We start from the raw sequence: 23472 nt of genomic DNA on the forward strand, positions 1-23472 counted from the left end.
CAATAAATGTATGCGTAATTATGTTAGTAAAATAATTCACTACCATCAGAATTATTTTCACCCAGCAAAATTTTAGGACGAGGTAATTAAAGAACATTACTGACAACATTGAATACAAGTATTTTAACGCATTGCCCCCACACGCACCTTTTAGGGCAAGTGCTCATGTTTTTAAGCTTAGTTCTCTTCTTCAATTTATTGACTATCGTTTGGCCAGCGTTATGATGCAATTTGTGACGCGGATAAATTATTAACCTTTTCGCGCCGAGCTCTTTCACGGGAAGTTGCTTTTGGCTCTACGAAGGGTTTGAGATTTTCTTTTTCGCCCCGTACGGAGTTTTTTTTCGGCTTGGGACTGACCAGGTAGTCGCTTCCTCCCCTTAATGACCTTTCCTAGCGGGGTCCCTTGGCAACTGGGCAAATATAATCCTCGACCCTTTTCCCCGAAGGCAGCCCATCCCGGCGTACTTTTGCGGTCAGTTTATTGTTGCCAGTGCAATTTTAATTTTTTTAAATTGTTACTGTTGCATTAAATGTCAGTTCATCAATGTATTCCTTTTATTTTGCAATGCCTGTAGAACTTTTAAACGAAGTTCTACGGTTATTTTTAGGGTTTTCAGCAAAACAGCACTATATAATAGCCAAATGAGCTTTTCCGAGAAGAGTGAGGTTATTATCTTCCACATACATATATCAGTATGAGAATACTTACACCAATGAGAGTACTTACAATATGAGAGTAATTACCTGGGTAGAGCAGTTCGTATTCCTGCAATGGTATGGAATGCTTCTCACAACATGTGTCTACATAAAACATTCCCTATTGGTACATTAAATTTACGAATTTTTAGGATATGCATTAATCAGTATTTTTAGCGAAATTCGTTTATAATACCTTTGTATTCAAAGGTTGGTAAGAGGTTATTAAAAATAGCCGCTGTAATTTTGGCTCACGACAAAGAACTGAGGGAATCAAAATTATTACATTACGAGGGCTTTTTTTCATAGAAGTTAAATCGGATATTCTATCTAATTTCACCGCAAATGTACACTTAGAATGTAGCTAACAGAGTAACGTATACTTTTAGATGTAAATCATTACAATATCGCTCCTATAAACTTGCTAGTAAGTTATAAAAATAACAATTAAACATCTAAGCTTCTCCAAACAACTAACCTAGCGTCTCCAAAAATTGTTCTAGGTGATGATCAACTCCGTTAATATGAACGCAAGAATTCCGTTTAACATTTGGAACCAATCAGCAGAACATACAGACTGTAATTACTCGCATTGATTTTCAAAAAATGCAACATTTACGTTTTTAGTTATTCCACCTTATAAACAAATAAGTGACCATGAGCACCTTCCTTGAGTGGGACACTGAGAGCCGGAATGGGCCGAGAAAATCCCCACGCGGACAATAGGAAAGGGTCGGTTTTGGTTTGCTTCGAAAAATTCCAGCCGTGAAAAGCCGGCCTTCCTTCTTTAGCATCAGAAAATTCAGGCCGTGAAATCACGCCCTGCGTAGGGAAGAGGTTAATAGCAATAATCTTTCAAATCTCAATAAATACTCCTTGCCTGAGGATTAATATCACACGAGCGTCGTAATCAGCAGAAACACAAAAAAGGTAATAAATGGTAAAAGCCCCTCCATACCTTCTCGTTTAGGAGTCTGACAGACTTTCCACTCCCTCCATGTAGCGGGATGTGCTCGGCTGTGGCCCTGGCTCCTCCGTTGAAGACGATGCCATACGAACAATCAACTCCTCTATATCATCTTGCATACTGTCTGCATGCCACATGTCTTTCGATTTTATTTATGTTCCACTTTCTTGACGTGCTCAACATAGTTTTTCCAGTACTCCGAAGTAATAGTATCAAAGCTTTCTGCTCTCAGTTTTCCACTTTAGTATTCTTGAACGTTGAATTCTTCATGCCAACGTAATGTTTCACTTGGGCCCAAACCATCTCAATTGGATTTTATTCGCAATCATTTGGTGGTAATCTTAGAACTGTACAGCCGTATTACTTTGCTACTTCATCCATCTTTAATTTTTCAAAATTTTCGCGTACTTGGTTTATTGTAAATAAAAGATCTCTTTTCAAGCTGACATCATCAAAGCTAATTTCATTACCAGCTAACCATTACATAATGCTCTCTTTCTCCCTGCTTGTAGTAGGCAAGGATTCCAATTTCCTTGAGTGATAAGAGGCATTATCTACTACTATTCGCGTAGGTTTGCAAGAAGTGAGTGCTCAAACCATCTCTCGTAACACTCACCATCCACTTCTTCATGCTCATCCATTGAGTTCTTTTTGTACAGAAACACATGTGATGCTCCTTTTATGAATCCTTTTTCCGTTCCTGCATGTATAATTGCAAATCGTCATCCTCGGGAAGTGGGGGCCAAGCCCAGTACTTAGTCCAGCAAGGAAAGCTTGACGCGGATTTTCTATTTGTGTGTTTCGCAAAGTTATGTTCACTATTTGTCCAACATTCATCCAACTTTCGTCTGTGAATACACTCGTCCTGTGTTCGCGACGATATTTTTTTAGCTGCCTTAAATAATTAATTGTGCCGCCAACGAATAATATCATCCCTTTCAATAAGGATGCTTCTTTCCCCCCTGCGTTCGTACACGAAGCCTATGTCCAAAAGAAGACGACATAGTGCTGCCCTTTTGTAATCCGGGAGAATACTATCCATATTTACAGAGTTTAAGACGGATTTTAAATTCGGAGGAATATTTATCACGAAGGATTCATGTACCTTCCTTCTAATTCCCGATCTCACAAACTCGTCGAAAATCACTGCTCTCGAATTTTTGTAAGGCTGTCTAATTTCTTTAGTTTTTGAAGGAGTTGCCAATGGACCTCAAACTGTGTATATCACATTGCTGCACCATTGCCCCTTCGCTTTGAAGGCAACGACGTCGCATGCAAGATCAGACGTGTTCTTCCCTTTCTCCTTCGCCCTCAGCCTCGTTAAGTGAATTCCAAGGAAATAAAATCAATCTCCTTGATTCGTCAACATGAACATAGCCATTACCCATTGTCAACAATTGCACCGAGATTTGTTTACAAACACGGTGATGAGGTGTCAACTTGAGATGGGTTTAGATTGAATTTAATTTTTTTTAAATATTACTTTAGTATTTTTAAATATTGTAATGAATCTTAGTCATTAAATTTGTTAAAAAAAAAACAAGTCGTTTACTTATTATTTTCGACAGACTTGACAGTTGTAACATTGTTACCAACTCTTAATAAAATACCCCCAACATCAAGATTAATTTTTTTGTGAATTTTCACTATTTTTTAAAGTTAATTCTGCTATAAGGGGCAGAGATGGATCCAAAAAACCAAATATCATAAAAGTCAGTACAACCGTTCTCTATATAAATGGCGTAACAAATACGATTTACGGCTTTGATTTATAAATTTAGGTTAAGGAATGGAGAATTTTCTTGAATCAACGATATGATATTGAAGTAATTATATGCAGTCGCCAACATGTCCATTTTTTCGGAAAAAAGTCCCGGCACATCAATAAGTCTTTGATTAAGTCCTTAAAATACGTTCGATTAAATATATTATCAAATTTACGTTAGAGTATCAAAAAATTCCCTTTTACGAAAAGTCAATACATTTTCCACGCTCTTGAAATGCGTCGCTCAACTGAAAAGCGCCCATCATAAAATTGAATTCCCCGCTACCGTATCGATACGCGGGTGGCGCTACTCAAATAACTCGCGCGACCGTAGTTAACGTTTTCACCACATAGGTGGCTATCTTTTCCAATTACGCTCACAACTTGATGCTCACTAGCTCAATTAAAGTGATCCCGCGGTGCCATCCGTCGAAGTAAACAATGAAGACGTAAACAAGTCGCCGGCTATTCCAACTTCTTAGTACATATCAATAGAGATGGACCTTCGCTCCGCCCACTCTGATTACCGCCACTTCACGTCAGATTTCGTTTCTAAGTGCGCTATATTTTCAAATCTGTGATCTAACCTTAACGATGACCTGCACCTTATTCAGGACATTTCTATGTTACCAAACGCATGATTGAATTTCGTAGACTAAAGTTCACGTATTTGGTATGATGCTCATATTTAAAGTCCTTTACAGGCCTTAGTATTTCTGAGACTCATTACCTGCAGTCGATTTTCAAACTGCAACGCAAAGGCCTGTCTCTGCGGGATTGATGAATACACTGACATGAAAGAAATTTCTCCTAAGGTAAGACCAATTTTGTATTTTTCTATTTTCGCGTTAATTTTTTTTTTCATCGACGATTTGGATTCTTAAAAAAATTTTTCATTCTGTCTATCAATAATAGCTGTCACTATTCTCATGGCTTCTGTTCAGCTTCTACAGGTCTCATACGTCGCAAAATGAAACGAAGAGGGACTCTAACCACTTCCACTTGGTCGAATATATCAAGTGCTGCGACAGCTAGTAAGTATCATAAATATGTGATTAAAATTTTATGTTCAATATAATTTTTCAAGTACACAAATATTAATTTCAAGAATAACAGAATACACAAGTGAATGAAAATATTCAGCATACGAACTAGAAGGGTGCAATATGAATTCTCTTTAAAATGGAAATTTAAGCAAATTAATTTCAATGAAAAATGTGATTAAGTGTCACAATGTCAATATATTTTCCAAATGAAAACTCGTCTCTCTTTGACAGATGAGTCATACACAGTCCTAAGTGATGAGAGAGTTGGCAACCCTTCAGGTGTTTCAGGTATTCTCTTCTGACTCGTATACCTTTTAATTTCTAGTTTATTTAGTAAGACGTTTATTCTATATGCAAAAATTCAAAGCTGATGGATGAAAATGTCACAAAATTTTTATCACAGGCCAATCAAAAAAACAACCCCGAATGAGCCCAGATGATGAAGAAATACCATCATACGACTTGACAGACTATTTGGAGGTGGAAATGTCTTCCGAAGACTCTTCCCCAGGAGAAGAGAGTGACACAGACACTCAGAGTGAAACAGACAGTGACAGAGAGCCTGGTACATCCACATCAGGCACACCGGGCTCTACACTAACTGGTAGCACCAATAGCAATGATTCCTTTGCTGTCTGGACCGTAAAACCTCCTCAAACCAAGCCAAGCATACCTTTCCTGGGAGCCCCTGGGCTCAAAGCAAGGCCAACTGCTCCAACTCCAAGGGCCTACTTCACCATGGTTTTTACAGAAAAAATCTACGACATAGTTATACAAGCAACTCAGAAAAATGCTGAGGACTTAATTTTAAAAAATTCTTCACCAAGAGGTAGGGTTACAAACTGGAAGCCACTTAGCATGGAAGAATTAAATATTTGGTTAGGATTGCTTTTCCACATGGGGACAATTAAAATTGACCGTCTGAAGGACTATTGGAAGACATCCAAGTTTTTCAATATTCCCATTTTCCGAGAATCAATGCCAAGAGATCGTTTCCTTGGGATTTTGCAAGCATTAAGCTTCTCTAAAAGTTCCAAGGAAGCTGAACATGCATCCACAGATAAGCTCTATAAAATTACACCCCTTTTAAATGGCTTCAGGGAGGCAATGGAGACTGCGGTCTCCCCAGAAAGAGAACTATGTATAGATGAATCAATTCTACTGTGGAGACGCCAATTAATTTGTCAACAGTACCAGCAGAATACAAGGAGTAAGCATGGTATCAGAATGCATATGCTTAGTGAATCCTGGTTTAGTACATCAAATATTAATTCATTCAGACTCTATAGACAAAAAAGTAGGTGGGCAAGGGTATAGAGATCATGCAATACTGAAAAAACTCTTGGCAAATTTTAAAAACTGTGGCCACAGTATCTTCCTGAATAGTCGCTACAACAACTTGGCTTTGATTAGGGACCTTCTATCAGAGCAAACGTACTGCACTGGTACACTGAGACCAAATAGACCAGATAATCCTAAGGAAATTTTTAACAAAAAATTGGCCAAAGGGGAAATTATTTCCCGTTGGAGTGAGGAGGGAATATGCGTTTTCCGATGGAAAGATAAACAGGACATAGCAATGATTTCGTCTGAGTTTGGAAGTAACTTTGTTCCAACCACCAGACCAGGAAGAGAGAAACCTGAGGCCCTGGTTTCATACAATAAATTCAAGAGTGGAGTGGAACACTGTGATAAATTAATTTCCTATTATTCCTGGGAGCATAAATCTCTTAAATGGTATAAGAAACTTGGTATTCAGCTCTTCCAAGTAGTGTTAGTGAATAGCTACATACTGTTTAACAAATACAGTGGCATTAGTAGAAGTTTTAGTGAATTTAGACTAGAACTAGTAGAGTCTTTACTATCAAGAAGTTCTAGAGAGTCTGTAAGAACTTTGCCAGCCAAGGCTGCTTCATCCCATTTTCCAACCTTCACTGAAGTCAAAGCTAAGGGAAAGAAACACCAAAAAAGATGCAGAATTTGCCACATGAAAGGTATTCGTAAATCAGTTGTATTCATTTGTCCTGACTGTGAGGGTGAACCAGGACTCTGCCTAAGCCCTTGTTTCCAAGAGTACCACAATAATCTGTGAGCACAGCAAATTTCACTATAAATATTCATACTGTACAGCAGCTAAAAAAATTGAATACCAGGAAAGCTTTTTAATGCTTTTTTTGTAAAACATGTGAATGTTGACATGTCATTTTGCAATGCTTTGCAACTGAGACTATCTCCACATTTTTTTTTAATTAATGACCAAATATGTATCTCTCCTTGACATGCTCAAAACCATACACTTCCATGAAAAAGATATACATATTTCAGTTAATGGCAAATGAAGGTTTGACTTCAATTTGCAATACAGTGATAATATTTACCTGTACCATACATTTATACTGTTATTTTGGAGAAAATAAAGTGTAAACACTACATATAAAAGTCATGTCCCATCTATATACAGCCCTTGTGGTGACTGACTGATGGATACAAATTCCCGACCACTTCTAGAAGTGCTGGAGAGCTGAAATTTGGCACGCGTGCGGGGAAACCGAAATGATCCGGAGGAAAAATCCGAAAACCGGAAGTTTCCGCCACGTGTCGTCGCTAGGACGACAAAATGGCCGAAATCGGGCTTTTTCCGGTGACCGTCTTTCGGTTTTTATTTTACTGCGCGCGAACCGTGCGTGCCACACGAGTTGTTAATGCATTTTTTGAAAGCTGATGAACGTAGGCACGTAATTAAGTAAATTTATTAGTTTCCGTTTGAGAAAATTACAGCCAAATCGGCGTCCAAAAATTGATTTTTCGAAAAAAATTTCAAACTTTCCCCTCCCCTCAACTTAATTTAAGGTGTTGGACAACGAAAATGATTATTATATATGCTGATAACATCGTCTACGAAATGTAGGTAACACTTTTCTTTCATCGTGCTTGGTTACTCAGAAAAAAATTAAAGTATTCCGAAAATCACCGAAAATTACGATTTCCAAAAGATTAACACAAGGTTTTGTCAATTTTTACTCGACTGATTTCTTTCAAACTTTGTAGTGACATACAACTATGCATTGTCTTTCAGAAAACATAAACATCTAGTAAATGATTTAATGGGTTTAAACGCGAAAAAATAAAAATGGCGGGCACTACTCACTTTTTTCGGGGACTGGTTTCCTTTTTTTTGTATTACTCCTGAAATATGGAGTTCATAGGGCACACTACTGTTAGATATGACAGTAAATGAATGTAGCCATATGGTATCATCATCTTTAAACCCCCCGAAACCCCCTAAAAATTAAAATTTGCATATAAGTAGCCTTTTCGGGTATTTTTCGTCACGATTCCGCCACTTTCCCAAGCCTTGCCACTCATCACTACGGTATTGATGTGGACGACTGATGACCTCTGGTAGGACAAACCTATAAACCCCCGGTAAACCCACATACACCCCCCTAAAAATAAAATTTTGCATATTAGTCTACTTTTTGGGTACTTTTCGTGACTATACCTTCGCCCCCAACGATTCATCCCCACGGAAATTATTTGAACGGATGGTGACCACCTGGAATACACACATAAACCCCCGGAATCCCCCTGAAATACCCCCCAAATGTAAAATGTGCCATTAAGTCTCCTATTTGGGAACTTCTCTCAAACATTACGCCGCACTTCCCGTCCCCTCTGAGCTCTAGATCCGAAATATTTGGTGAGGGCGAGCCACCGTAAACCATACGGGAAAAATACCAGAAAACCCCCGATCACCTCCTGGAACATCGCCAAAAAAAAATTAAAAAATTTAAAGTCGCCTTTCCGAGTAGTTTTCGTCACAATTTAACCAGTGCCCCCACCACTTATTAAAACCCCTGATAAGCCCGTGAAACCTCCCAAAACCATTTCCTAATAAATCGCCTCTCCGGTAAAAGAATCGTCAGACCACTGTTCCGCACCCCTAGGACTTATCGGCACGGAATTTATGAGAACGATTTCTGACCACTGGTTTAACACAAGTATAAAACCCCCGGTATTCCGTTGGAACCCCCGGCAAAAAAATGAAAAACTTGCCATTGAGTCTTCTTTTATGGGTACTTGTCGCCACTATTACTCCGCATTGCACTACCCATTACAATCATCACTACGTGATCACTGTGGATGATTGGTGACCGCATGCATAACACATTAAAACCCCCCGAATCCCCCAGGGCACCCCTCTCGGTGGAGAAGAGCATTAATGAGGACTAAGCGGAGCGGCCGCGGGGGGCTCCTCAATCCCAAGGCGGCGAAGCCGTTCCGAGGAGTAACTGGCGTAGGCGAGAAGGAGCTTCAGTAACCCTCGGGCGGCGAAGCCGCCCCGATGTTCAAGCGGCGCAGAAGCTGTGGACTCCCCCCATCTCTGGGCGGCGAAGCCGCCCCTCTAACGAAAAACGGTGAAACAGCTCCGAAATGCCTTCGCCCTCTGGGCGGCTATGGCGACCTTAGACGAGGAACGGCGAAGCCGTTCCGAGTATTAAGCGGGGTAGCCCCGGGTGGGCACACTCAACCCATGGGCGGCGAAGCCGCCCTTCAGCGAGGAATGAGTGGGGCGCCTCCCTACCCCCTGGCCGGCGAAGCCGGCCCCTAGCTGAGGTGTAATTATTCGAACTTCAAAAGTCTTCGAATGACCACAAAAGTAGACGGCGAAGCCGGGATCGGGGTTTTTAAGGGGCGGAGCCCCTTAACGAGCGCGCGGAGCGTGCGTTTGAATATATAACCATTGTGTTATATTTGAAATAGTAAACCCAACTTCCACAATATTTGTGCATCATCAAATACATCAGAGTAAAATTTAAGCATAGAATAATTGTATTTAATAAGTTCTGTGAAACACATTTTTAAATCAAATATAATGGAAAATGAAAATCCTAAGCACATGAACCAGGAGGATGCAATGTGACTTCTTTTCAAATGGAAACTGAAGCAAAGCAAATTACCTACAGCTTAATTTCAACGGTGTATTTCAGTTTCCAGCATATTAGACTCAAAAGTTCGAACACTTGAATGTTGGCCCTTTCCTAATGTTTAGTATCCCAAGGGAAACATAAAACCCTTAATACCTTCAAATGAAGACCATAGCAAGAGGGGGAATCTAACATTCAAGCCCCTCCCTAACTGTTCGAAGGATACAGCATCAAACATACCCTATCCTACTGAATCCTCTATTAAAAAACTTCCATAAATTTTTTTTAAGTAGTGAGAACATTTCTTAGTTCTGTACAAAAAAATACATACACAAAACCTTTCCCTCGAGCCATATTGATAGTCAAATATAACAAATATTTTTTAGAGTGCCAAAAACATTTCCCCCAAACCCATTTTTAGAGGATCCCTGATGTACTTAGATAGAACACAGCCCACAGTTGCCTAGCCTATAAATTTACTGGGATGGAAGATAGAAGTGAGCTTATTAAATCCACGAGGGAGACAATGTTTTACAGTCAGCAACATACAGTAAAACTTCGATTTTACGCACCTCGATTTTACATCAAGTCTCGTTTTTACGCAGCGGCACTCAAGTCCGGCCGGAAAGCATAGGGAATTGTGATGGTGAAACTTCGATTTTACATCTTTTCTTGATTTTACGCAGTTTTTCGATTTTGCGCAACATAACCCCAGCCCCTAAGAGGTCGCTAATCTTGATTTTACGCAGTTGTCTTTCGGCTTGTTTTGAAAATCCGACTAGAGCAATATGCAGTTAGGTTATTATTTCGCCTCAATGAGTTGCAAAAATGAATACAGGAACGGTTGAAATGACATCGCGCTGTTGAGCGTGAAACTAAATACATCGCGAATCTAATTATTGCTTCCCCGTGAGCCCTCTCAGGCTCCATTACTAACGCGAATGTCGCTCTTAGTTCAAATTCGCCGTAGAAGGATATCGAAACCTAAAACACACGGCAATCGCCGTGTATGCGTAACTACTTTTGATTAAGACTTGATCGCTGGAGATATTAACATTATCACCTTTCGTTTATTATTCGACTTATTGATCGATGCTGTTTATATCCAGAATTATGAGCTACGGAATATCTATCGCCAACGCAAGGCTTTCTAGAATTTTGCCAACGCTATGTTTTCCGTCGCCCCAGCGAAATATAACGGCGAAATGAGTCGTTAAAAATACTCCCGTGCCTAAATTTTGGCTTCCAAGGTGATCCAAAAAAGATAGTCGTACTTCTAGTATGGACGTAAGTCGATGGTGATTTAACACGATGGTAAAAGCAGCATGCATTGTCTCATTCCCAGGCTAATCCCACATCTGCGGGACAAATGGAGGCGAGGAAAAATTGCTTGCGCTGCGCGCTTATCAGAACCGACTCAACTTGTATCTCATTGTCAGACGGTTTAAGTTAAACATGGTTGGAACTTGAATAGCTATTAGCTGAACTCCGCTAGGTGGCAAGCGTTTTAACGGAACGGGAGTTAATGCCCTCGGAGAATAACTCGCGTCGTCAATCGTCATGTAATCATTGAAGTCAAATTCAAGACGTGAGTGATAAGGCAGTCCCTTTAAACTCAGGAATGGCTAAGTACCATTAAATCGAAATACAAAAAGTGTCCGGTGTTGTTATCAGATATGGGGAAGCAAAATATTACGTGAAGCTGAGTCACACGGCTTGTGAGTCGAAGGTCCCGGCGCTGAATTCGCGGAAGAATGCCGACAGAGAAGCTATTCCCGGAAGAGTCAATCTACTAATGCTAAAATTTCATGGGGAAATGCTTTTTTAATGCGTATAAATTATAAAGAAGGAAAATTTTTCAGGACTATTAGTCATTTTTTATTCATCACGGGCGGCATGACGGCAGTTGCGCGGTCATTTAAATAGCTCACTTAAAAAAAGTGATCTAAGCACCGGAAAAATCTGAATTTCTGAATATCCCGGGTCCTGTGTGCTCCGTATTATCTATGGTATGCTATTTGGAGGTAACCAACAACTGGGGTCATTAGCGCCATGAAGTAAGGGCTGGGGGGATAGGAACCCTATGTTGGCATTAGCCAGGTTGTAATGATAAGCTCAAAAGGGACCAGGACTTAACTTCCCATCTGATGGACAGAGTGGTGCACTGGAAGATGGCCTCCACATTACACTCAAGTAGGGATAGGGCCATCTCTGATAAGTCTCTGCTACTGCCAGGACTTGAACCTAGGCCCACAGGGTGTAAAGCCTTTGTGATGTATTAGCAAAATTTTGCTCCCTGTTAATGGGGTTAATTTGGATGACTATCCTCAGGTATCTCATTTCTTCAATCTCCAATCTTTGTTTGTCTGCTGGTGGTTAAACGGATATCCTGAAAACTGCTTTTAATGAGAATATTTTCGAAAATTAGCTTCTCTGCGACCGTTAAGTATCACCATTCCGAAATTTCTCCTGGGTAACAGAAGTAATCTTAGTGCCAGAAATGCTGGCATTTCAACCATTTTGTTCAACCATGGGAAACACTGTTCAGGAATGCAAAGTTGTTTCTCTTAAGGTAACACGTCATCTGTGGTGTTGCTTTTGAGTAAATAAGATTATTAGGCTTAATTTTCCGAGCAGTAATGAGCTAGTGTTATCCTGAAAACTATACTCCTCCTCAATACCAACTCTTGATTTTACACACTTTGATTTTACACAGTGCCCATATTTCGGTCCCTCCAACTGCGTAAAATCAAAGTTTTACTGTATGTAATCATACAAGGTTCTTAGACTGTAAGGTTGCCTCATTCGTAACTGCGCATGCGCCAGCAGAAGTCCCGTTACGTCACTGTAGACCCTGCATCCCAGCTGATCCTAGCCATTTCATTGTTTGCACGCTAGAAATTGAGAGAGAATAAGTTCCTGAGACCTTGCGCCGCCTTGTGTTTAACGCGAATCTGAACACATTTCCTGCAATTTCACTGGAAATCGTCTTTGTAATCCACTACTCATAAGATGAACTTTTTGTGGGTAAAGAGTGCCATTAATCGTCGGATATGCCAGGCTGCCGTTGTACTGTGGCAACGTGCTCCAACAGCTTGTCGAAAACGATGAAAGCTAGACGGAATGTCTCATATCACAGGAGGATGCTTAAATTGAAAAATCTTTTTATTATGATGTGACGGTACGACTTGCACCGTCGTTTTTTTCATGATTTCATCGCGGCCAATTCCAGGTGTGAGCCATCGCTCATTTAAATTTAGCGGGCACAGCACTGTTAGAGCGGCGTCCCCATCAAGTACAAGGGTTTTTCGAGTGTCATTTTTTTTGTTATGTCACGTGAACGCCGCTATATAACGGGTGTTCACGAGGAGACGGGAGGACATTTGTGTTTGGAAGTGCGCGGAAGCAGAGAGACCTTCCGAGCCGAGATAAGGCCAGCGCACAAGAGAACGAGAGTCAACGGGAGATAAGGAGTCAGTCGGAGTTCACGACTCAACGTGGGAACCACCCGCTGTGCTTCGAAGCCGCAGGCGGAGAGTAGCCTGTTGGGCTCAACCAGCCGAGACGGTGATTCGACAGAGAACCACACCATTGACGCGGTAAAATACTCAGACCCATCTCCCCGGATAGTGTATTATCCACTCTCCCTGCTCGATCCAACATAATTCCTCAAGAAGAGACCCCGAGTGCTGTTCACTCGAAATTAGTGATTTGTGGAACGATATCACGCAACCCTTTGCCAAGCTTTTCCAACATTCAAAGAGAAAAGTTGTATCACTAATCTCCCGTCCACGAGGTTTGCATATTCAAAGCGATAGTGCTGGACATTTCGCAGAACTGGACGAGGAGCCTGTACATTCTTTGGCATTTGTAAATTCATCATTCATCCATTCATCCTATTATTTTTTGTATTAGAATTAAGTAATTTTGGTGGGGTAGTGTTCTTCGTCTTTTGATTCATTTATTTTTCATTTATGTTTCATCATAAAAGCAAATCATTCATCCCTCATTAGAACTAGGAAAGGGTATTTCTCTGATTTTTGTTTTTTTTTTTTTGTACGGTCAATTTTTGCAAATAAATGTGTAAACCCGATCATTTTGTAAGAGGTCGTTTCTATCTTGTGCTGTGCTCTGCACTGAGGTCAATCCATCCCCAGTATTTAGATACCTTTATCGCGAACGCGCGCCGCAGAACTTCCACGATATTATTGTATAGACCCGTGATCTATCACAATTGGCGCACCAACGTGCGGGGCCGCTCGAATAGTTCGTACTGGCATGGAAAATTCCTTTCAGTTGAAAGTGACCTTCAGTCAGCACCACTTTTTTGAGATTGAATTTAATGACCAATGGTCGCAATTGACGTCCACGAACGCGCGGTCATATTTCGTATGAATACGCGATTCATTTTGTCAAAAGGGTTACGTCGAATCAAAATTTTCAGATTCCGTATCATTGGGTTTTGCAAGTTTAATTTAAATAATGGCAGACAAGGAGGATCAGATGGCAGCGTTTAGACAGTATCGGGAGAAAAAGGATGACGAGGTCGATACGGACGACCAGAGCGTTCATTCGGATACCGATGGGTTGGCGCTCGGACTAGCGGGTATGGTGTTAGAGACCCCCGAAAGGAAGGAGGTTGGATCTTTATCCGTGCAACCCGGCGAACCCGGTAGTCTCAATGTCAGTCAAACGGAGTCCCGTGAAGACCCGCTTAATACCCTCCTTTCCTTAATGCATTCAATGCGACAGGAGATAAAAGAGATAAAAGGTAGTAATGATACAATGCGTCAGGAAATAAAAGGTAGTAATGATACCATGCGTCAGGAGATGAAAAAAGGTATTGATAAATGTAATGAGAGTCATGAAATCACGCGTCAGGAAATACGTGAGAGTAAGGAAAGGAATCAAGCCATGTTTCTTGAAATCAAAGCTGAGATGAATAGGTGGAACGAAGGTTTTTCGCAAGAGATTTCCCAAGTAAAAAGGAAAATTAATGAGGTAGAAACACGGTGTGCAGACGGTGTAAAAACGATAGGAAGGGCCGTTCGCGAAGAATGTAGAGGAATGGTAAGTGCGGAGATTGGCGATGTAAAGGTTCGTACCAGTGCGTTGGAACAGGCTTACGATGCAGTGATCGCGACGCAGAAGGAAGTGAAAGTACACTGCGACGTTAGAATCAACTCCCTTGAGTCTGAAGTGACCGCTTTAAAAGATAGGGGCACGACCACGCAATCAGCGGCCGTATCAACCCACTCTCTCACAAAACCCACCTTTTCTGCCCTTAGCAACGAGCACCCTATTGCCTTCCTAAAGGAAGTTAATAATTATTTTTCCATAGTCTCTGTGCCAGAGGCGTTGCAACCACAAGTGTTTTTTCAAATGTTGAGCGGTGATGCCAAGATATGGAGTAACTCGCTATGGCCAGTTCCGTCAACACTTGCGGAATTTAAGGAAAAATTTTTGGCTAACTTTTGGGACACTGACACCCAGTATAATTTCCGCATGCAAATCATTACAGACAGGTATGTGAGGGGAAAGTCGAACACGATGAAACAGTTTGCGATTGAAAAAGTAGCGCAAGCGCGATTGTGTTCCCCACCGATGAGTGAAGAAGAAATTATTCAGGTCCTAATTAGACAGTTTTCCATTCAGATTCAGAATATGTTAAAGTCAATTGATCATTTAACGGTTGAACGACTGATTGTATTACTAGGATTGTATGACCAGTCTTATCAGACAGGCACGCTGGCTACTCAAAATTCGTTCCATCCAGGTGCATTGCAAGGTTCCGAAAATACGAGGCCGCGAGCAGCTGATAAGGGTTATCGTATAAATTCCGTCACGTTTGAGCGAGGACGCAAGGTTGGGAAGGAGCGACACAAGGAGAAATCCCCCAGTCCGCCTCCTCCCAGCGCACCTCGAGTAGAAGGTCAAGACTTCGCGTTAAACTCGCGTCGGCTGGTGTGACTCACCTCCAGTCCCCAGCCGAGACAGATGGAGAGAGGGTAGTGGGTAAGATAATATCCACGTGTGAATTGGTAGGTGAAAGTTTTGAGAGCGGTGTGCAAGGCAGCACGTACTATGAAAGGCGGGTATGTCCCGTTGTTGAGTGTTGGGTTAATGGTGTGCAAGGGGCAGCTTTGTTGGATACCGGTAGTGAGATTTCCGCGGTATCAGATAGATTTTTGAAAGAATTAGAAGTAAAAGAAGTGATCCCATCTTTTCCCCTTAATCGATCAAGGATCGTGTGTGCGGATAGCCGCAAGTCCCCACCAATTACCCGGCAGGTTTTGATACAACTCCAAATGCGAGGGATTGAATTTGAAGTAGTGTGTCTTGTGATAAAAAATCTCATAAAACCTCTGATTCTGGGAATGGATTTTTTAGCAGACAATAAGGTTCTTATTGATTTCGGCGAAAAATTAGTAAAAGTGAGGGGTTCAGGTTCTGCGGTGATAGATTTTCCCATTAAGATTTACAGGGAACATAATATCGCTAAAGTATTGGCCATGGGGAATCAAGTAGATGAGGAGGACATAGAGGAGGCGGTTTGCAGGTCTAGTCAGCTAAGCGGCGACGAAAGAGATGAATTGCGTAAGCTGCTAGCTAAGTACAGCACGCTATTTTCTTCTACTCCGACCTTAATAAAAGGTGTCCGCCATCGGATCAAGCTCTCAGACAACCGGCCCTTCGTTCAAAAAGCCTACCCGATTCCTATAGCATATAAACACCTAGTGCAGGAAAAAATCGAGGAAATGCTTACCCAAGGTATCATTAAGAAAGAAAAAACCGCGTATATTAACCCATTGCTGGTGGTTAAAAAAAAAGACGGTGGAATACGTCTGTGTTTAGATGCTAGGCGATTAAACAGTATCACTATTCCTGAGAATGATGTACCCCCCAGGATAGACGATATTTTGTTGAATTTTTATGGTGCCAAATATTTTTCAAGCATTGATTTTACCGCGTCATACTGGCAAATTGAGCTGCATCCGGAGGATCGGAAGTATACCGGGTTTTTATTCAATTCTTGCAGTTATGTATTTCAACGCGTGGCATTTGGACTTAAGAATAGTGGTGCCGCGTTGATACGGTGTCTTGATGACATTCTAGGCCCCGAACTAAAAAAATGTTTGACTGTTTACGTTGACGACATACTTGTCGCTTCTTCCACCTTTCCTGAGCATCTTACGCAATTAAGTTTGCTTTTTGAGACACTTTTGAAAGCGAACGTGTCAATGAATTTATCTAAATCACAATTTTGTTGTAAGGAAATAAAATTTTTGGGACACATACTGTCCGAAAAAGGCGTCCGGCCAAGTCCGGAGAAAATATCGGCCATTGAAACCGCTCCACCTCCCGTTAATGTAAAACAGCTGAGGGCGTTTCTGGGCCTCTGCAATTTTTATGCGAAGTTTGTGCAAAAATATTCATTTTTGACTTTACCTTTACTGCGATTGCTAAAAAAGGGCACTCCGTGGAAATGGGAGGAGGCGCAAGACAAGGCATTCAAAAACATAAAGCAATGTTTTTTAGATTCCGTCATGCTAGGCTTCCCTGATTTTTCTAAAAAGATTTTTGTTCAGACAGATAGTAGCGACCTAGGACTAGGGGCTGTTATATTCCAAAAGGATGAAGATGGCTGCGAACGGGTTCTTTCGTTTGCGAGTCGGTCTCTGAAAGGCCCCGAGGTTGCGTACTCAACGACCGAGAAGGAAGCCCTTGCGATCGTGTGGACTTTAACGAAGTTTAGAACGATTTTGTTGGGAAGAGAATTTGTTATCTTAACCGATCACAAAGCCCTATCATTTCTTAATAAGTGCCACTTCAATAATTGTAGACTTACGCGATGGGCGCTTTTGATACAGGAATATTCTTTCACTGTTGAATTTTGTCCGGGAGAGAAAAATGTTGTAGCAGATTGGTTAAGCCGGTTTTCTATTAGGCATCCGAAATTGGTAAAGCAGCCATCCGGACATTACCTCGTAGCTGAAATCGACCTTCAGTTGGCACCCTTCCCCAAGGATGAATTCAAGAACCTCGCACAAATGCAATTTGATGATCGCGACTTGCGCCCTATTGTGAATTTTTTTCGAGGGATCGCGTTACCTAACGACGCACGGCGCAATCGCTTTCGAAAATTGGTAGATTCTGCGGCATTTAGAGGTGGGATTTTATTTAAGAAAATTTCTTCTCCCAACAACGCTGTTCGTTACCGAGTGTGGTTGCCCCGTGAGGTCAGAGAGCGTGTTATTACTTTTGCACATCAAAATTATGCTCACTTCGGCGGTACTAAGACTGCTGCCGTGATAAAAACCAGGTATTATTGGCCTAATATGGACCGAGAGATTAGGAAACTTGTTTCTAGATGTGACGTCTGCCAAAAAACCAAGTATCCATCAAAAAATTTCCAAGGCCCAATGGCCAACATTATTCCAAACAAACCCGGCGAACTCCTCGCCGTAGACATTTATGGAGCCTTGCCGAAGTCGAAGGGGGGCTTTCGATATGTTTTTGTGTGTGTGGACGTATTTTCTAAATTCGTCCAAGTTTATCCTCTCATTAAAACAAAGGCTAAGAATTGTTTAATTTGTTTAAGAAAAGAATATTTTCAGTTATGCGGGATACCCAAGGCAATTTTATCGGATCATGGAACCATGTTCACAAGCGAAAGATGGAAGGATGAGTTAGGTGGATTAGGAATAAAAATCATTTACTCATCCATTCGACATCCCCAATCAAACCCGAGCGAGAGAATTATGAAGGAACTGTCTCGCGTCTTCAGGGTTTATTGCGGTGGTGAACATCGGGCTTGGGTAAAGGTTCTGCCTTTTGTGAATAAGTGGTTCAATGAAGTAAGGCATGAGTCAACACAAATGACTCCTATTGAGGCTCATTTCGGTCGAAAACCACCAAATCGTTTTCCCGATGGGTTGACATGTCCGGAGGACGCCGTAGTAGGCAACGAAACTATCATCCGTTTCGCTGCTGAGAATTTAAGGGGGTCTGCCCGTAGGAGGAGGGAATGTCAAAAGGTGGTGCATTCTAATTTCCAAATCGGAGACTCCGTGCTGTTACGAACTCCGCGGGTGTCCGACACCAGACTTGGATTATTTCACAAGTTCTTTCATTTGTTTACTGGTCCATACAATATTTCAAAGAGGGTTGGTCCTAATGCTTACTTGCTGTCAAGGGAGGATGGATCCGAATTAGGCATTTATAATGCATTTTCCTTGGTTCCTTATAGGGGATAAGGAATCACTAAAGTAAATTGTTTCTTGATTTTTTTTTTTTTTCGTGCAGAAGCTCGAACTCATTTTTCATTTTCCTTGCATTCATCTTTCACCCAGCAAGAAAAAGGAAAAATTCGTTCGTGCTGGGGGGCGATGTGACGGTACGACTTGCACCGTCGTTTTTTTCATGATTTCATCGCGGCCAATTCCAGGTGTGAGCCATCGCTCATTTAAATTTAGCGGGCACAGCACTGTTAGAGCGGCGTCCCCATCAAGTACAAGGGTTTTTCGAGTGTCATTTTTTTTGTTATGTCACGTGAACGCCGCTATATAACGGGTGTTCACGAGGAGACGGGAGGACATTTGTGTTTGGAAGTGCGCGGAAGCAGAGAGACCTTCCGAGCCGAGATAAGGCCAGCGCACAAGAGAACGAGAGTCAACGGGAGATAAGGAGTCAGTCGGAGTTCACGACTCAACGTGGGAACCACCCGCTGTGCTTCGAAGCCGCAGGCGGAGAGTAGCCTGTTGGGCTCAACCAGCCGAGACGGTGATTCGACAGAGAACCACACCATTGACGCGGTAAAATACTCAGACCCATCTCCCCGGATAGTGTATTATCCACTCTCCCTGCTCGATCCAACATAATTCCTCAAGAAGAGACCCCGAGTGCTGTTCACTCGAAATTAGTGATTTGTGGAACGATATCACGCAACCCTTTGCCAAGCTTTTCCAACATTCAAAGAGAAAAGTTGTATCACTAATCTCCCGTCCACGAGGTTTGCATATTCAAAGCGATAGTGCTGGACATTTCGCAGAACTGGACGAGGAGCCTGTACATTCTTTGGCATTTGTAAATTCATCATTCATCCATTCATCCTATTATTTTTTGTATTAGAATTAAGTAATTTTGGTGGGGTAGTGTTCTTCGTCTTTTGATTCATTTATTTTTCATTTATGTTTCATCATAAAAGCAAATCATTCATCCCTCATTAGAACTAGGAAAGGGTATTTCTCTGATTTTTGTTTTTTTTTTTTTGTACGGTCAATTTTTGCAAATAAATGTGTAAACCCGATCATTTTGTAAGAGGTCGTTTCTATCTTGTGCTGTGCTCTGCACTGAGGTCAATCCATCCCCAGTATTTAGATACCTTTATCGCGAACGCGCGCCGCAGAACTTCCACGATATTATTGTATAGACCCGTGATCTATCACAATATATATTAACTAATCGAATCATTGACCGTGTCTCGCCCCCCACACATGTGAAGAAAGTGGTGAAAGTGAATCGGTCAGACAAACTAAGTGGATATGCTAAAGATTTCGTAATCAAGAACTTTGATGCCCCTATTGCATTGGAAAATCTGGAATTCTTCCCTTTTAAGGCAAATTGAACTTAATATTTTGCGCACTCATTCATGCAGGGACTATTTTTCAAATTCATTGTTTAACTCGTATGCTATGAGTAACATCGTGTACCAATGGTAAGATATCAGGTAAACAAATTTCTAGTACTAATAATAAGTCCATAAATTTGAGTCCTTAAGCATGCCTTTGAGAGCTATTGAGAAATTTTCGAAATTGGCATATGTACTTATGGGAAAAGGTCCTAAGTTTTGTTGAGTGTAAGCAAAATTTTACAATTTTGACCTTTTGACCTCACAATGTGGGTCCAAACCAAAAATTTCAATTTGCCTTATGGGGTTTCAATGTTTAAAAAATCGAGATAGAAAAAAGTCTGAATCTCATTGACCAAGATGACTATTCTTAGGTTTTCGGACACGAGAAACCCGAAAATAATACTTTTATTCACGAAAATTCAACTGTTGACCCAGTAAGGTCACTGTCAAGGTCATAAAGGTGGCAAGAAAAATAGTATACCAACAAAGGTGTCGATCCATGGGTTTTATAGGGTGCCCAAGTCATTGGTAAAGTCCAAAAACCCTTATTTTTCACTAATTGACCTCCCGAGGGTCACAATGGGGGTCAAAGGTCATCGGGTTAAACGTCGGGAAATCATGATAACCAGCGTGTGAAACCATAGGTTTTGAAGGGTGCCAAAGTCGGTTAAGCAGTTCATAGAACCGTAGTGTTGATTTTTAGACCTCCGAGGGTCACAATGGGGGTCAAAGGTCATAGGGTTAAACCTCGGGCAATCATGACATCCAACGTGTCACAAGATAGGTTTTGAAGGGTGCCAAAGTCGGTTAGGCAGTTCATAGATCCGTATTGTTGATTTTTTGACCTCCGAAAGTCATAATGGGGTCAAAGGTCATAGAGAAAGTATGCAACGCGCTTACCATCCCTTCCTTCCGAAATTTTGCCATTTCCTCGCAGTCTTTTCCAACAGGCCCCCCGTACTCTCTTACTTTAACGCCGCAGTTGATTATTTATTTCTCTAAATATTCTTTTGATTTGTCGCCCAAAGTGTAAGACAAAACTCCGTTTAAAAAGATATTGGCTATGTCCAAAACCGTAAGGTAAAATATAAAAGCAATGGATGAATCCAGCTTTTATTTTGATTGTATCAAGCAATGTGATAAAAATTTGACAATTTAAGAGAAAGATCATAAAACGACAACATTATAGGATAATAAACAGAAATATGAACATGGAGTTTTCATTGTGCTAGTCAACCATCCAATTGCAGATATGGTTTCGATTGCCATGCTCTTCTTCTTTTGAAGCTCCTGCACCATTACACTTTCTAGGTCTTCCAGTTTAGAATTTTTAAATTCGTTATAAAGCACACCTGTAATTTTCCAGTACACGCTGCGCGCTCACAGAGTCGGGAAAAAGGATGTCTAGGGAAATAAATAAGCAACAACGGCTCGAAACTAAGAGGGCAGGGGAGGCTTGTCGGAAAAGACAGTGGATATGTGTACTACACCACTCACTTGGTCACCCTTCTAAACCTTTGGCTGGGGAAATTAGTTTTCCTATTAATTCAAAACATACCTCTATGACCTTTGACCCCCATTATGACCCTCGGTGGAAAAAAATCGACAATATGGATCTACGAACTGCAAAACTGACTTGGGCACACTTTAAAACCCATGGTTCCACACTTTTGCTGTCATATTGGCCCGAGGTTTAACTCTATGACCTTTGACCCCCATTGTGACCCTCAACAGCAAAAGTCTATGAGCGGATCTATGAACTGCCTAACCGACTTTGGCACCCTTCAAAACCTATCGTTTGACACGTTGGTTGTCATGATTGCCCGAGGTTTAACCCTATGACCTCTGACCCCAATTGTGACCCTCGGAGGTCTAAAAATCAACACTACGGATCTATGAACTGCTTAACCGACTTTGGCACCCTTCAAAACCTATGGTTTGACACGCTGGTTATCATGATTTCCCGACGTTTAACCCGATGAACTTTGACCCCCATTGTGACCCTCAGAGGTCTTAAAATCAACACTACGGATCTATGAACTGCCTAACCGACTTTGGCACCCTTCAAAACCCATGGTTTGACACGTTGGTTGTCATGATGGCCCGACGTTTAACTCTATGACCTTTGACCCCCATTGTGACCCTCGGAGGTCAATTAGTGAAAATTAAGGGTTTTTGGACTTTACCAATGACTTGGGCACCCTATAAAACCCATGGATCGACACCTTTGTCGGTATACTATTCTTTTTGCCATCTTTATGACCTTGACAGTGACCTTACTGGGTCAACAGTTGCATTTTCGTGAATAAAAGTATTATTTTCGGGTTTCTCGTGTCCGAAAACCTAAGAATAGTCATCTTGGTCAATGAAATTCAGACTTTTTTCTATCTCGATTTTTTAAACATTGAAACCCCATAAGGCAAATTGAAATTTTTGGTTTGGACCCACATTGTGAGGTCAAAAGGTCAAAATTGTAAAATTTTTCTAACACTCAACAAAACTTAGGACCTTTTCCCATAAGTGCATATGCCAATTTTCATGAACATTGCTCGATGAAAAGCTACTAAATTTACAGGTCAAAAATGATACACGACCCTTGGGACAGTCTGTATTTTCAAAGCCCGGCGAAGAATGAAAACGAGCATAATTTCTATTTAAAAAGTTGCAGAACTGTAATTTTTTGAAGCAACTAATTTGGTTTTTGCGTATTTTCCTCCCAGCCATATTAATCTAAGTTTAAATTATAGTGCGGAAGTAGCAAGGAAAACAGTGTTTTGAGAGTTACAGGAAGGAAGTGTGGACACGGAATCAACTCGCACACCTTCCCATTTCATCACTTCATCAGGAAATTATGGCGTCTGAATACACGAATTTATCTTTTTTTAAATCTTATCATCATTATTTTCATAAATCGGCCTTCAATTTCAAATTCGGCTTATAGTGTTCGATAGAGGGTAAATTCAAGAACTCGCTGCGGTAAGCAGTTACACCCGCGGAAAGGCTAGAATTTGAAATGGCGCTGAAAACTGGGTCTACAGTGACGTCAAGCCAATGGGAGCCCGAGTCGCGAATGAGGCAACCTTTACTCTAAGAACCTTGGTAATCATACACGTAATAGAATGCAGTGGCAACTTACATTCAAAATCTGTAATATCGAAAAAAATTGTTTGAATCTCAAAATTTTGTCTTCATTACACTGAGAGTATGATGACCTAACTTCAACAACATAGTGAATGGTCTTGCCATTTAAGTCTTCTGTTTAAGTAATGCTCTGTGCAGAATTGCATGAGTGCCTTATAAAATAATTAATAGTTTGCCAACAATTGTGAAAAAAGGATACAAGTGGCTGAAAGCCATGTAAAGAAATTCATGGGATATCTTGTAAAAATAATGGATTTCATTTGTGAGGAAATTTCAACGTTATGATTCAAATA

At 41.1% G+C, this 23472-nt stretch overlaps 3 protein-coding genes across 8 annotated transcripts in view; 2 read left to right on the forward strand and 1 right to left on the reverse strand.

The window, feature by feature from the left end:
* LOC124169276 (E3 ubiquitin-protein ligase RBBP6-like) overlaps window positions 1–23472 on the reverse strand; it is a 156438-nt gene that overhangs the window by 57266 nt on the left and 75700 nt on the right. The window lies entirely within an intron of this gene.
* LOC124169305 lies at window positions 3800–6916 on the forward strand. 4 transcript variants are annotated; one of them, XM_046547890.1, is made up of 5 exons: window positions 3800–3987; window positions 4136–4246; window positions 4376–4465; window positions 4709–4765; window positions 4881–6916. In XM_046547890.1, exons 3-5 carry the CDS (start codon window positions 4402–4404, stop codon window positions 5792–5794), a joined length of 1035 nt encoding a protein of 344 aa, XP_046403846.1. In that variant the 5' UTR covers window positions 3800–3987; window positions 4136–4246; window positions 4376–4401; the 3' UTR covers window positions 5795–6916. The 4 variants fall into 4 exon arrangements, with proteins under 4 accessions (XP_046403846.1, XP_046403853.1, XP_046403836.1 ...); XM_046547897.1 differs by having other exon boundaries at window positions 3800–4246; window positions 4347–4465; XM_046547880.1 differs by having other exon boundaries at window positions 3800–4246.
* LOC124169295 lies at window positions 13533–15535 on the forward strand. The gene is made up of 2 exons (XM_046547869.1): window positions 13533–14176; window positions 14210–15535. The coding sequence occupies exons 1-2, from the start codon at window positions 13888–13890 to the stop codon at window positions 15373–15375; spliced, it is 1455 nt and encodes a 484-aa protein (XP_046403825.1). The 5' UTR covers window positions 13533–13887; the 3' UTR covers window positions 15376–15535.

The sequence above is a fragment of the Ischnura elegans genome, chromosome 1 (genome assembly GCF_921293095.1).
Source record: "Ischnura elegans chromosome 1, ioIscEleg1.1, whole genome shotgun sequence".
NCBI lineage: Eukaryota > Metazoa > Arthropoda > Insecta > Odonata > Coenagrionidae > Ischnura > Ischnura elegans.